This window comes from Chelon labrosus, assembly GCF_963514085.1.
Source record: "Chelon labrosus genome assembly, chromosome: 18".
NCBI classification, from domain to species: Eukaryota; Metazoa; Chordata; class Actinopteri; order Mugiliformes; family Mugilidae; genus Chelon; species Chelon labrosus.
The window spans coordinates 19,442,521-19,457,936 of record NC_140351.1 but is presented as its reverse complement, the minus strand read 5'-3'; the positions used below and the strand labels follow the sequence as shown (position 1 = coordinate 19,457,936).

At 41.8% G+C, this 15,416-nt stretch overlaps 1 protein-coding gene across 1 annotated transcript in view; it reads left to right on the top strand.

The window, feature by feature from the left end:
- Window positions 1-15,416, top strand: part of myripb (myosin VIIA and Rab interacting protein b) — a 123,171-nt gene that overhangs the window by 83,151 nt on the left and 24,604 nt on the right. The window contains exon 4 of the mRNA XM_084566270.1: window positions 7,896-8,032. Coding sequence (XP_084422396.1) covers window positions 7,896-8,032 — 137 coding nt within the window. The remainder of the gene's footprint in view (window positions 1-7,895; window positions 8,033-15,416) is intronic.

The following is a 15,416-nucleotide window of genomic DNA, read 5'->3' as shown; positions in this document are numbered from 1 at the left end:
GGGTTGGCTTTTTCTGTTTTACGGTACAATGTTTAACATAAAGATTAATCAGTCTCTATTTTAAACTAATCTGTATATAAATAGCAGCACTGCATATAAATACGTAGTGTAGGGATTTTTTTTTTCCACAAATCCACGTACACTCAATATTTTCCTCTCTTGAAATTACAAATGTTCTTGGTCTTTATGTATAAAATAAGCCATCGTCTTCTCCCGCACCACTGTAGGCACGGAAAGCAGTGTGGATAATAGGCCATTAATTCATGTTTGGAGTCAGAAATTCTGCTTGTGCTCAAAGCAGAAATGAATCAATATTAATATGCCTTCCCCGTTGTGCGCTGCATTTGTTTCTCAATGGGCTGCCTTCAGAATATTTGGGTTGCTGTTTACGTATTTGTGTAACAGATCAGAGAGACTGGGTAGAGTGATAAGATTGGAGTATTTCTTTCAAAGAGTACGACAAAAGTGTGCTGTCCTCACCACTAAAAAGAGCCCATATGCCGAATAACTGGGCTCTCGAGTGACTTTTAACCTCGCTTTGGATGGGGTTAAGGCAGAGGTTGCGCTAGACTTTTTCGTTGTCTGTCATTTTGACTGACAGGGTCATAAAAATCCCGTCATAATCTATTTTTACAGACCCACTATTATGTGAATCCTACCGTCCAGTCAGCTTATTGTGTTGCGATTATAAAATTCTAACCAAGGTATTGGCTGGTAGACTTGAGAAAATTATGCCTAAACTGATCCACCCTGATCAGACGGGTTTTATCGCAGGCAGACAACTATCAAGCAACCTTCGCCGAGTATTCAACATTATATACCAACCTAATAATGTTGAGCCAGAGATAATACTCTCCTTAGATGCGCAGAAAGCGTTTGACAGGATGGAATATAACTACCTGTTCACCGCGCTAGATAGATTTGGCTTTGGTCCTATTTTCTGTACATGGATTAAAATTCTCTATATGGCACCTCACGCCTCCGTGAGAACGAACAAGATAATATCCGACTATTTCCCTCTCTCCCGAGGGACAAGACAAGGGTGTCCCTTGAGCCCCCAGATATTTGATATTGCCATCGAGCCCCTGGCAATAATGTTAAGGAAGACCACTAACCTGGTTGGAATACAAAGGTCAGGGTATTCACATAAAGTATCTCTTTATGCAGATGACCTTATCCTCTTTCTCTCGGACCCATGTACTACTATCCCTATTGCTCTGGAGCTTATCACAATATTTGGTCAAATTTCAGGTTATAAATTAAATTTAACTAAAAGCGTTTTATTTCCCATAAATGACAAAGCACGCCAGATGTCATTCCAGGACTTCCCTTTCTCTGTCAATAACGATAGTTTTACTTACCTGGGGGTTTGTGTCACTCAAAAGTATAGGGATCTATTTGACAGCAATTTTAAAACAGCGTTTAACAAAGCTAAACAGGACATGGAGAGATGGTCAACCCTCCCTTTGTCACTTGCCGGAAGGATTAACTCAGTTAAAATGACTATCATGCCCAGATTTTTATTTCTGTTCCAAGCAATACCAGTCTTTATACCTAAATCCTTTTTTAAGGACTTAAATAAGCTCATATCAACTTTTATTTGGAATAAAAAAGTACCCAGAATACGGAAGGAATATTTGGAAAGACAGAAGGGAGATGGTGGGCTGTCCCTACCCAATTTTCTGTATTATTACTGGGCAGCCAATATCCACAAACTTATATTCTGGGTCTCTGATGCATCAGAGGATGAGTCTCCAGTATGGTGTCAGATGGAACAGCATTCGAGCAATCCAGTTTCGCTCCGCTCTTTAATTTGTTCCCCACTACCTTTAAGTAAACGTTGTTGGACGAACAACCCAATAATTTCTGGCTGCCTGAAGATATGGTCGCAGTTTAGGATTCATTTTAAGCATAAACAAGCTCTTGTCACTTCCCCTATTCTAGCGAACATCAATTTTGCCCCATCTCTCACAGATCCATCTTTTCAATTGTGGCATAGGAGAGGGATTAAATGTGTGATGGACCTTTTTAAGGAAGGGCACTTCATTTCCTTTGAACAGTTAAAGAAAGACTTCAGCATCCCTCAGTCACATTTCTTTAGATATCTACAGGTGCGGAGTTATGTTAAAAAACACTTCTCTTTGACAACCCCTCAGAGGACATGGATAGATGAATGTTTGACCATAGATCCAGTTGACAGAGGTCTGGTGTCTGGGTTGTACGATAATATCCAGAGGGTTGCAGTCGTATCACTTAACCGTTTAGCAAGGCAGTGGGAGGTGGAATTAAGAACCACCATTTTAGACGTAAATTGGCAGACAGCAATTTCATTGATACACTCTTCCTCAATTTGTATCCGGCATGGGCTGCTGCAATTTAAGGTTCTACACAGGCTGCATTTATCTGCGAGTAAACTAGCCAAACTCTACCCTGGCTTAGACCCAACTTGCATCAGATGCAGGCAAGACCCAGCTAGCCTCAGTCATATGTTTTGGTTTTGCCCGAAACTAGAGATATTTTGGACAAATATATTTGATACATTTTCATACATGTGTAATAAAGTTATCAGTCCCAACCCATTGACTGCATTATTTGGGGTCGTTCCTCAGGAGACACCAATATCTAGGCACCAGGCTGAGGCTATAGCGTTCTCCACTCTGCTAGCTCGACGTCTGATACTCCTTAGTTGGAAGAAGGTCATGCCCCCCTCTCATAGGCGTTGGGTGGAGGACGTGATGTCCCACCTCAAACTTGAACAACTTAAATACACTGCCCGGGGCACTACACAAAGATATTATAAAGTCTGGCAACCATTCCTATCGTACTTTGAAGATGAATTCCCCTTAACATAGTGTAGCAACCCCCCCCCCCCCTTTTTTTTTTTTTATGTTAAAAGAAAATAAATATATATGCGTGTTTATTTGACTACTTTGTTGATACTGAGTAACGGATGTTTATTCTCCTGATTTTTCATTTATTTTCGACTATCAGTATTACTATGAATATTGCATTATTGTCATTTATATACTTTATTTCATGTATTTACTTATTTTTGCTTTCCCTTTTGTCTGGGGTATTGAGTTCTACTGTGAGTGTATAATGTGAAAATCAATAAAAATATTTGAATAATAATAATCTATTTTTACCAGTCACTTTAATTTCTTTTAAATGATAATAATGACATATTCAATAGCATTTAATTTTCATTAATTTTTTATTAATATTCAGTAGCGGTGGAAAAAAAGATCCGGCTCATATAACCGGCCATCAAAGACGACTCAAGAATCATGAATCTAGACGTCTATTTAACCTGCTCAGTTGAGTCCTACCACATTTGATTGATATATAATCAATAAACGGCACCATTCAAACATCTTACATCTCACTCGGCAGAGAAACAAAACGTACTACCCGACTTGACCTCAAACAAGCAGCGCAAACTAAGCCACTCACTCACTTAAGCACAATACGCAGAGAAACAAAACTTAACCGACTCATAACCACTACTCGTGGATCCCTGCTTAACCGAGAGTCAGCAGCCACTCACTCGGCCGGCAGAGAAACAAAACTTAACCGACCCTTAACCGACTCTTAAACTACTAATCAAGATAGACAAGGGCCAATTAATATGCTCACTCCTCACCAAGTGGTCTGGGATGTGAATTGCAATCTGTCAAAGTGACAGATTGCCTTCAGATTTTTCCATCACCGTTTTAAGAAAACGGTCAATGATGGAAAATATTTGGTTAATGCGACCCCTGGGTTAAGGGTAATAATAGTTTTCCCCTGTTTGATAGTAAGTGTCATTTTTGTATTTCCTGTGCTCGGTTAGGACAGTTGTATCACAGGTCTAACACAAAGAGGCACACAACCATTCACACAACCATGCACACCTAGAGCCAATTTAGAATCACCAGTTAACCTAAGCATGTCTTTGGACTCTGGGAGGAAGTCGGAGCACCTGGAGAAAACCCTAGCCCGCACAGGGAGAGCATGCAAAATGCATAGAAAGAGACCCAGAACCACCACACCTCTGTGCTGCCATTTGGTATGATTGAAGGAACAGTAACGCATCGTCTGCATAAAGACACATTAAGCTATGTCTAGTGGACGTTTTTACACACCAGATTGGGGTTCACAAATGCTGCAAAGAGTATGAAAATTGAATCCAGTCACTTGGTTGGGATGGTGGTTGTCTGTTGTGTGAAGAATTTTCATTTCAGTTTGTTGTAGGTTTGCAAAGAAGAATTTCGAGGTGATGTGTGGAAAATCTAGCTTTATTCCTTTCGTACACACTAATAGAGTTGTTCTAGATACTGTATAATAATTCATTTGTGTTTTTGCTCACAACTCAAGGGCTTTACCCTCCCAAAGATCATTCGCTTTGATCGAAACCTGAGCTGAAAACAACCAAAATTTTCATCTTATTTTCTTCCATTAACAAGAGTCGCCCCATGTCTCCAGAAGAGAATTTATTTGATATTCTGTTATAGTCAACCCCCCTCTTGCCCTTCCTTCTTCTCTTCGCTGTCTCTACAGCGGCTTCAGTGAAAGCTGAACCAATTCATTAGAAGGCTCAGAAAGTCAATTATGGTAATAGTTCCCTTTGCTGGCGGAGGTGGAAACTCAGCACAGCCAGCTACTTTTTTATTACACGTCTTCTGCATATTCTGCTATATATTTTATTTAGGCCTCATTTAGATGTGTAAATTGGTCTTCTGAAGTGAAGAGGGCAAGAGTTCTGGTTTGCAGAGGAAAGGAAGAGCTGGTTCTCAAGCTTTCACGCAGAGCAGAGTGAGCATAGAGGAAGGGTAAGCCTAGTGTCAGGAGACCATCCACAGGAATCCCTTTTACTTATTCATGCAGCAGCCGAGCATCGGGGAATCTCCCAGCCTCATTATGAAATGAGTATTTGCAGAAGCTCACACAATAGTGGAGCTCTTGCTTGAAAGCCTCTGCTTATCCACTCCCCTCTCTGCTCTCTTCTTCATCTCTTTTTTAGATCAGATCACTCTAGGGAAGCAATGTCATGCTTCATTCATCGAGACGCCTCTCCCACTGTCCTAAATCCCTCTTTTTTATTTATTTTTTCTCTGAAAGGGAAAGCGTGCCTATAAAAAAAAAAAAAAAAGTTGTGTTGCTGCCATGGAAGGAAGCAGATCCATGAGACGAAGTTTGCGTCGACTTGCCATCTGTTTCTGCGCCGCTGTGATTGACAAGCAGAGGAATTAAATCACTGCACCACTGTGAAATGAAGGTTCATTAGAAGACGGAACAAATAGGCATTCTAATTAAAAGATGCATAAAAAGATGCCATATGGTATGTGCACTGTAGATGCTGTAACAGGAGTTTCAGTGTGCAGTACCTCTCAAATGCGGCTTAGCAACCTTAAGCGGGCATGGCAGGCCTGTCAAGCTTTGGATTTGTCAGAACGTCGAGGATGGTGTGCATAAGGCTGAAGGGAGAGGAAAACATGACATTTAAAAAGCGTGGATCATATATACATATTTTTAGCATTTCCAAAACAAATAAAAGCAAGGTTGAGGATTGGATTTCAGCATGATATCTTGGACTGTATGTACTATGGAAAGTAGGGCCACAGTGAAAGAAGTTGGTTCTAAAGAAGCTGGAGTTGGAAGTTGGTGTGTTCATCAGCTCATGGCCGCTCATCATCTAACAGCTTACTGTGGCCTTCTTGTTCCATTACACTCTACAAGTGCACACTGACTTTTCCTGTGATCGCTCCATAATAAAAGTCAACTTTGCCAGATAAATGCTTTTACTTTGAAGCTGCAGCAGTAAGGCGTTTTCAGTTGCATTAGCAGAAACGCCCGAACCCATCAGCTATAGCTTCTTGATGATTTAGCATTCCGCATTCATATTCATACCATATTCATATATTCTCATAGAGATTACATTAACTTAATATGGCGTTTTTCTGTGAACATCAGCTCAGACTGAAATTTGTAATACTTTCACGAGGCGGCCATAGGCTCAATCAGCCATCGTGTTAACTCAGCAACAGGTGGTCTTAAGAGAGATTTGTTTAAATGAAAATCATCTGGATTGTCAGTTTGACAGAGCTGCTGAAGTCGGTGTTTTTACGTTTGTTCAGCTGCTCAAACATCGAACACTTTCTTAGCAGTTTTTATTTCAGACAAAAAAAAGCTTGAAATATGAACCTTACCTCTGTCTAAAACCAAAGAACAATAGTTTTTCCAGAGGTGAATCTGACATTGCACAGAAGCTACGATGCGTGGTAACGAATAACAAATACGTGTGTTTTAACAAAACTGTCTGCTATGTTTTATCCTTACATTTGGTGTGCGATGGATGGCAGCTTAATTTAAAAGTGAATTAAGATTCCTCTCTGATAGGAATATCTCCACCGTACCCTTGCTGACCTCACCTTTCTCTATATTTCTGTATTTTATCTGGAAGGTTACCCCGTGATGCTCATTTCAGAGTGCAGCTGGACCTTATTTGTATTTCTGCCTCGTTGTATTGCCACCTTGACTCTGCATTGCTCTTCCAGATTAATTCCTGTGCCTTCTTCCTCGGGCTCAGATGGAGATAAAAAAAAAAAAAAAAGAGTCGGGCCTCTTTACTGGAGCTCCGCCGCCGCCATTAAAGTGACTAGGTTGACCCGTGGCGTGAAATTAAGGAGCTGAGGCCCATTGAGCAGCCCAGCTGATAGAGGCAGAGGATAATAAATCCAAGAGCAGAGGGAGGTTAAGAGGGAGGAATTGGGGGGGGGGGGGTTGTGAATGTGGCAGCCCGTGCAGCCTCGGGGGCACTCAGAATCCCTTTATTAGCATGGCTATTTTCACCCTCTCCTTCCACGGCCTGTCTACCCATTGAGCAGAAGCATCAACATGCAGACACGCTGAAACACTCTGTCAGACGCTGTGGGTGCTCGCTCACGTTCTCGTTTCAAGATGTGGGAAATGGAGTCGATGACATATTGAGCATGGTTATGAGCATTTGTTGAAGGTTAATTTTAGCTACAGGTTTAGTGTTTAGTGTATTTAGCAGGTGCCATAGGTGTTCAGCGTGTGGATAGTATCATTCCAGAACACCTGGATTTGTATTCTTTTTTGTGTTAGGCCGTTAATGTGAACGTTTTGCGTCCTTCAGTGGTACATTTTTCTTTGCGACTTCATTTGTGCTCACAGCCGTGTGCGACAGCGGCATGAAAAAGCAAAAGAGGAACAGGAGGGACTGCCAGATTACCCTCGAAGCTGGCAGACTTTCCCGCAGTCCAACGCAACGCTGGCGCAGAGGCAGCGCTTTTCTGGGGGCTTTTCATAATATGGCCGCCCGTTACGAATTACCGCTTATGTAATCGTCTGACTGACCGGCTCTCGAGGGCCCGCCGGGGGCCTGCGCGCCGAGAAGTGAGGAGAAGCCTGAGAGAAAAGTGAAAACCTGAGCGGCCGGCTCAGATGCGGCATGACAGCAGTGCACATATTATTTTTCATATATTTAATACAGCCTGCACACAAACAGAGAGAGAGAGAGAGTCTCAACGGAATCACTTTATAAAGCCTGTTATTTGCTTGAAATCAAAGGCTTTAAACATGACAGTCTGACAGCGAACACAAACCTATACCCAAAGACCTGCCTTTTTGTTGCGTAATATCCTCACAAAGGCTTCATTCATTCCTTAAATGATAGGGAACTTCTATAATAAGGTCTGGTTATGTGCTCTATAATAATCAAGAGATGCCCAACTTACTCTGATTCAGTGCCTTTGGCTGATACTCAAAGTTATAATCCTGTTGTAATTATAATAAAAATCAGTTTCCTGCCAGTTTCACTGCCATCTGTTCCTTTTGACTTAATGCCACGCTTTCTTTCCTTCTTCCCCTCCCGACTTCTCTTCTGTCTGCAGGATTCTGAGGACGCAGTCGCTCGAATGGTATTATAACAATGTGAAGAGTCGCTTCAAGAGGTTCGGCAGCGCCAAGGTTTTGAAGACTCTGTACAGAAAGCACATCATTGAGAGAGGAGCGCTCTCTGATCTCCCAGGTAACTTTATCCTCCCTGACTGGAGCGGACCCTCTCTGGCGACGTTTGTGTCGCGCTGTTGTGATTAAAGCAGATTCACTGGTTTGGCAGGAGAAACGAGATCGCTCTGCCCCCAGTCAAACAAAAAGAAAGAAAGAAAGAGAGAGATGTGAGGTTTTGGTCAGACAGAGAAATTACCAGTGACAAGCTCTCTTGATTGCTCATTAGTGCGCTTTGTTAAACGATTACTCACTTTGCTCTCTTACTGAATGCTTTGCTTAATTGCTTTCTCTTTGGCTTGGAGAACATTTTCTCACGGACACGTCTCCAGGTTTAAGTTTAGTCTTGATTTATGTGGACGATGGCGGTATTTATTCTTCTTCACCTGTTGATGCGAGTGTTCGTTTAATGCACGCGGATGAGAAAGCGTTGCAGCCCAGGGTCCATGATGGTTACAAACCACAGCTGGGCTGCAAGAGAAACCTCAGGCTCAGGCCACGCGGCGTCCCGCACAGGGCGGCAGGGGAGCAGCTTTTTGCAAGCTTCATCCCTCAACATCGCTTTGACCCGGCCGCGTCATGATCGGCGCTCCTCTGCGGCCGACAGCGAGGCATTATTTCATACTCTGGCGCACGGGATTAAATGGATTGGGAGAGCGCAGAGAGGGACAAATCAGGTCAGACTTGAGGCACAACTTGACGGGGTTGACATGATATTTAGAAACGCGCAACAAATGCAGTTTGTTTTGCCTGTGATTTGGCAGGGGTTAGGGTCATGGTCAGGGTTGTGGGCGAATTAAAATAGAAATAACCTTCGCTACTCTGCTAGTACCCACATTGTAGGGGGATGCAGATACAATTTAACTGCTTGGACTTGGACAGACTTTATTGATGCATCAAGGGAAATTGCTGGGTTACGGTCGCTCAGATGCACATAAAAAAACAATAACACTAGTAAAAATAAATGTAGGAGTAAGATAGATAAAATAAAATAAGCAAAAATATACAAGATTTGCCTATGTACAAATCTCCAAGAAATAGATATAAAATTAATATACACTATACAATATACGCAGGGGGTTAGCTGGGAGGATAGCCTGCTAACACTAGCCTGCAATGCAAGATTTCAATGTCCTTTTAACCTACACACTTCTAACAAATGTAAAATAAATCTAAATATGTGTTAATCAGAACTAAATACTGTCCTAATAACATGCTATTGCAATTCGATTCATTTCGGCGAGGCAGCACAAAAACATGAAAACATAAAGGCAACAATGATGCTAGAACAATTAAAGATATTGTCTTTAGTGCTTTGGTTGTTTTTATCCCTGTGCTTATCATATGCGAATCATCTATCTGGAGTGGAACGCGCCAAAAATAAAAAGCTATGTTTCACACCTAGAGACATTTCTTGCCATTTTAAAGTTCATGTGCTTCATATTCACAGTCGGTTGTCCCTCTACAGCAAATGCTCTCACCAGAAAATCATGATTTTTGTTGTGGCCGTGTGCTTTTACTGTGCATCAAACCACCTCTCCCGCTTTTCTCTTCCCCACTCATCTATCTTCCTCCCCATTCCACTTGAACTAGGCGGCTCCTCTCCTCTGCTCTCCTCTCCTCTAGGGAGGAGGAAGGATTATGTGTCTCGGCCAATGGTCTCCCAGCTCGCATGAGCCCAACAGATTACACCGCTTCCAATTCCCAAATAGTCGCATTACTGCTCCCTCTAACTGGCTAGCTGTCTGGCTATATGATACGGATATACTGTGCCGTGTGACGCCATGACTTCAGTGACTTGTGTGGGAGAGCCTAATGTCCTGGTTGTAAAAGATATTTTTTTTCCACTGTGTTCATTCATACCTCGACCTCCTTTCATAAATGTCAAGAAGAAGCAAAATGCGACGGCTGCTGAATGCTGGGCTTTATTTTCTAGATAAGTAAGTCCTCTTTTGCAATAAATAATGGGACACGTCAAGAGCCTCGACAAGTATGTGACAGACTGGTTTGCATCAAGATTTCCGTGCTTTCAGTTGAACGGCGTATAATTGGATTTCAGTTCAGCAAGGATACAAACAAGTCATAGATTGGAAATAAATTCAATAAGATAAAAGATGTTGCTCATTAACAAACTGATCTTACACCATCTCATTTGATCTACTTTGCCCAAGGACTCCGCCAGAATCCTGATAGCGGTCTCTTTATGCATATGTAACGAGATGCCACAGGAATGTGAAACCTTCCCATAAACCGTTTTCCCAAACATATGTGAAATATAGGCTGCTTTTACACGCGCGCTCGTAAAGGTGCTTTCATCTTTTATTATCATCAAGGGGCCACTGTAGTGAAATCAATTCCGCGCGAGTGTGAAATGTCAGCTGACGTGACAGTTGGTGAGAGCGATGCGACTGTTTTACATCTATCACGTCCCCAAAGAGAAAGCGTGACCTTCAAACCAGCAGGAGGAGACCAGGCAGTGAGCGATTTGTACTTTCATGTCTGTCTCCACCGGTGGAGGCGAGTAATGCTCCTGTGTGACCTGCAACCGGTCGGTGCATGTGCACAAGAGAGAGTGAGAGTGTTGCTCTGCTTGATAGATGTAAGGCTCTGGGGAGTTTTCACATTAAACATGGATGAAGTGTTTGTGATAGGCAAACACATAGCATATTTGCAGAGAGAGAAAGAATACTTAAAGGGAATCATCCACCTATATTTCCTATATATGTGTGCAGCAGTTGTGTTTGCTCGTACGTGAATCTCTACTGAACACTAGAATTGAAACTCCTGCTGTGAACAGAAGAGTAAAAAAGTATTTGCTCAAGTACAGGGTAGCTCAGGGTAACTAAATGTCTGATTTATTTTTTTAGAAACAATGTGATCAGACTGACAAAAATGTAAAATGTGCAAACTCTGGTATTTCCCAATAATAAAATAAAAAATAAGTAAACACAAAGAATATCTTTACAGAAAAACTAATTATGGCACATGTGATTGCATGTGTTGGTCATGTGATTGCATAGCTACTTCTGATCGAGTGTTGCCCAAAGTAGCAAAGTAACTCAGGAGAGATTAGCGGTCCCACTGCGAATATTAGCATCTGGGAGCTCACAGAATGGCCGCTAGCATTTCCGCTTCTACACATTAACCACGCCCACTTCCAATTTCTGACCAGTCGCAAAATAGTTGTTTGACACCACATGAGAAATAAGTACAGTTTCTTCTTCACAAATCTACTAAAGTAAAAGTAAAAAATATGGTTCAGTAAAACTACTCTTAGAAGTACATTTCTTTTCAAAAAGTTACTCAGGTAAATGTAACTCGTTACTATCCACCTCTGGCTGTGAGCAAGAAGTAACAAGTCAACAAACTGAGGTTGTTAAGTGTGGTTTATGCCTCTGCCAACTAGACGCCGTAGCCTACGCACGTAGCCTACGAACGTAGCCTACGAACGTAGCCGACGCCGAGCCATTTATACTTGTGCGCTAGACAGTTTGGCTTGTTCTGTAAAAATTCCACCCAAACGCTAGTCGGCGCTGTATCTTTTGCCAGTTGGGTTAATTTTTGGTTATACTTGCTGCTTCTCTTTCTACTTCCTGCTTCTAGTTCCTGCTTCTCTTTCTACTTCCTGCTTCTACTTCCTGCTTCAATTTCACTGAAACTTCGCCGAAGATGAGTCATACAAATGTTTGTATCTCCGAACCTCCTCAGTTAACCTTTCCTCGATGTGTTCTATCTTTGTTGATCCAGAACAATCAATTTGAAAATTGTGGAGATGGAGAAGCAGCCGGAAACATTAAAGCAGAAACGCGCTACTACCAAGCAGACCGATCACACCTTTTCCGGTCTGCATCGCCGCGATACGTATTTACATTTCTGGGAAGGTGCACGTCAGGCTACGGCATTTGGTCTGCGTAGGGTCCGGGCTAACGACGTAGCTACGCCATCACATTGACACAGAAGTATAAACCGCACATTAATGTGGTAGTAAACAGTGGAGGTAAAATGTCAGGATGGAAGAAAATGTTCTTTCACGTATACAAAGTGAAGCATCTTAATTTGTTAAATGAAGTGAATTAACAGAATAGTATATAATCACATCTGTTCATTTGATGCTGCAGGTGAATAGATGTTTGTAAGAGTCTACACAGCAACTTGGGGAGGGTAGTAAATAGACTACAAATTAAAATACATGACATTTAAAGGATAGTCTGACATTTTGGCAAATACGCTTCGTCTTACTCTTACTCTTGCCAAGAGTGAGATGACATTAAGATGGATTTCACTCTGATGGTGAATGCAAAATATGAAGCCACCAGCTGCGTGCTAGCTTAGCGTCTGTCCTCTCACTGTCCCTGCCAACAAAGTCAAGGTACCAGCACTTTTAATGATATACAAAATCAGCATACAACATTGTTGTGTAAATATGACAGATTTTAGTTTTAGGAGAGGTTAGTGTTGGATACCTCACAAAAACTTCAGGCCCATGTGTGCTTATATATTGTATAGCCCCACCTTTTCCTTAGTTCATGGTCAAATTGTCTGTTTTGTTAACCCTATGACTTTGTCTGTTTTCTTCCCTGGATGTATTGATCGTATTCCCTTCAGCTTCTGTTTTTTATTCCCTTGTCTTTTGACATCTTTTTGGATTTCTGGATTACTTTTGTTGAACTGCATTGTTTTGGATCACCTCTTGTTAAACTCTATTTGGATTACCTGCCATGTCTGCAGCGCCTTTTTCAGTCACATTAAAGCGAATATTTTTTATTTCATCCTGCCTCGCCTCACTGTGTATGTCCTGCATTTGGGACCTACCTCACCATACCTTACCACCACAAAACGTTACAAGCGTGGATCCAACATGGGTACTTGTGGGTCCAGTATGGGCAAACCCACACTTATCCGATGTGGGCTTCAGATTCAGCATTTTTGCCCTTTTGGGCAGACGTTGCAAATGCCCACAGATAACCCACACAGGGGCTAGTCCATGTGGGGCCTGCACTAGTTTTACCATTATGGGCCCCAGTGAGGGTATTCAACCTACTGGGGTCATGTCCACTGTAAACCCACATAGGGCCTCCTCTCTGTAGAGGTTCTGGTAAGCAGATTTGGTTATCTTCGAAGAGAGCAAGGCAAGCTGTTTCCCCCTGCTTCCACTTGTTATACCAATCTAAGCTCGTCTCTTGGTAGCTTTATTTTTACTATATAGACATCTGGTGTCTGATCTCTGTAAAAAAAAAAAAAAAAAAGTGCGTCCTAAAAGTTAAATTACTTGTGATGCCTTGGCTTGCTGTGCCTGTGCGTCTCTCCAAAATGTACCCAGGGGATGTCATTTTTGCTTCCACTGGGATAAAAAGCATATTAGCCAGTACTTTCATAAGTTTTGTAATCCATTCACACGTGAGCTTGAAACTGTGACATGTGTTCACCAGTGTCTACCTCTGTAGTCTGGTTTTCTGGAATAGTAGCATCATGAAATTCAGCGTGAAATGGAACGTGGTGCGTCGCTTTTGAAACATCAGGCACAGCAATGATGGATTTTTTTTTTTTTTTTTGACACTTAAATCTTGCTCATTTCGAATGGGGAATTACGAATGTCCCAATTTTCTCCTGGCTTTAGCGTTTGCTGTCATATTCCTCCAAATGTCTGTGGGAGGCCTGTCCAGTGAGATGACGGTGACTCAAGAAAAGCTCAAACATATTATCACCTTCAAACATGCTGTTCTCTCTGGTGAGAAAAGAGAAGGGAGTGTTTTAAAGCTTTCTGTGGCTGCAGTCATCTTTTCAGTACGGCGACAAAAGAAGAGTTCATGTCCATGTGTGTTCATGTTTGTGTGTGTCTGCACCAGACCAGCATGTCTGACGATGAACTGGGTGGTCAGTTTCTTTCGGACTTATCGTTCAGTTGTTTGGTTTTAGGAGTGAGTGAGGAGGAGTTTTCTGGTTGTTACTATGATAAAAAACAAATCCAGAACATTAAAACAAGCTGTTTACAGAAGTTGCAGCCTTACAAGTGGGATTATTTTTCAGTGTTTAACATTTGCCTATCACTTGCCTTCAAACCTCTATAAGAGTCTGTGAAATCTGTATTTCACTCTTAGAGCCTGTTCAGACCTTGCATTAAGATCTAATCTGGGCAATCCGATCCCAAGTGACCAGCTTTAGGTACATGTGTTCAAACCTGGCATTAACATGCGTCTCCAAATGCATCTCCGATCTCAGTTTGGCGCTCTGTATGCAAATAAACCCCGACATCATCTGGAGGGCAGTACAATATTTTAACAGCTGCTGTCTCTAATGGATCTCTAGCACTGCTCCAGAACTGACAACAACAGATCTGTTTTATGTGTGGGCGCCATGACTTTGGCACACACGTTAATTTATTATTTATTGATCTCTGCTAAGACGTTAGTTAGACCTGCACACAAATCAGATTATAACTCCAACCATGGAAGTTTCCATACGTAATGTAATTTCTGGTGATGAAGGTAAATAAAGACATCCGTAAATGAGGAAATACGTAACTTTACCACACATGGCATTGCGTTCACTCTACCCAGGAACTTTCGAGGGTGCATTTTCATAACATATGGTAGGATGCTAGGATTTTATCTCAAGCTCAAGGAAATTTCTGCAATAGGTCATAAATTCATTTTCTTTCTTTTGGCTCTAGTTTATTTGGCAGTTTGCTAGTAGGCTACTGCTCATCTTTTTCCCAGAACTGACTCAATAACCCATTTGCAAAGCAGCAAATCACGATGAACAGTTACACAGTTCAATCCAAGTTTTCTGTTGTTGCAGAGTTGGACCGACGCTTCTCTGTCGCTTTACCTTGCAGGATCGTTGTTTTATTATCCTCTGTATCCATACAAATCTTGCTAAGGCTTTTGACCTTGGTGGAAATGCAGACAAACAATCGTCTGAAGGAACCCTTTAGTTCCTTGAAAAATGTTCCCTTTACTTATACTTATGGAAATGTGTTTTGTGATTTTTTGCGATTATACTATCACCCGTTGGCAAATCCTACCAACCAAGGTTGATTAATGAATTTAATGAATTTACATTTTTCCACTCTGGTAACTTTTCTGTAGCTGCTGGGTGTAGCAAAGCTAAATCGAAACAAAACCAAGGACCAGCATTGTTAGAATAAGAAGAGAGAATCGCACTCAAGCAGAGTGAACATTGTGCACTATGCTGCTCTGATCCATTTCTGTACACGTAGTGAGTCACTGCCAGAACAATGAAACCAGCAACCTTGGGTCTGTCTCTGATCCAGAATAGTGCAGCAGATACGGCAACAGTTTGTCTGATTCACTTGGCCTTACAAGAGATTTGTGGTCATTTTAAGCGTCTTGCGAGATAAACCGACTGCAAGTATTTCAGACACTCATGGGAATATTGTCACTGTT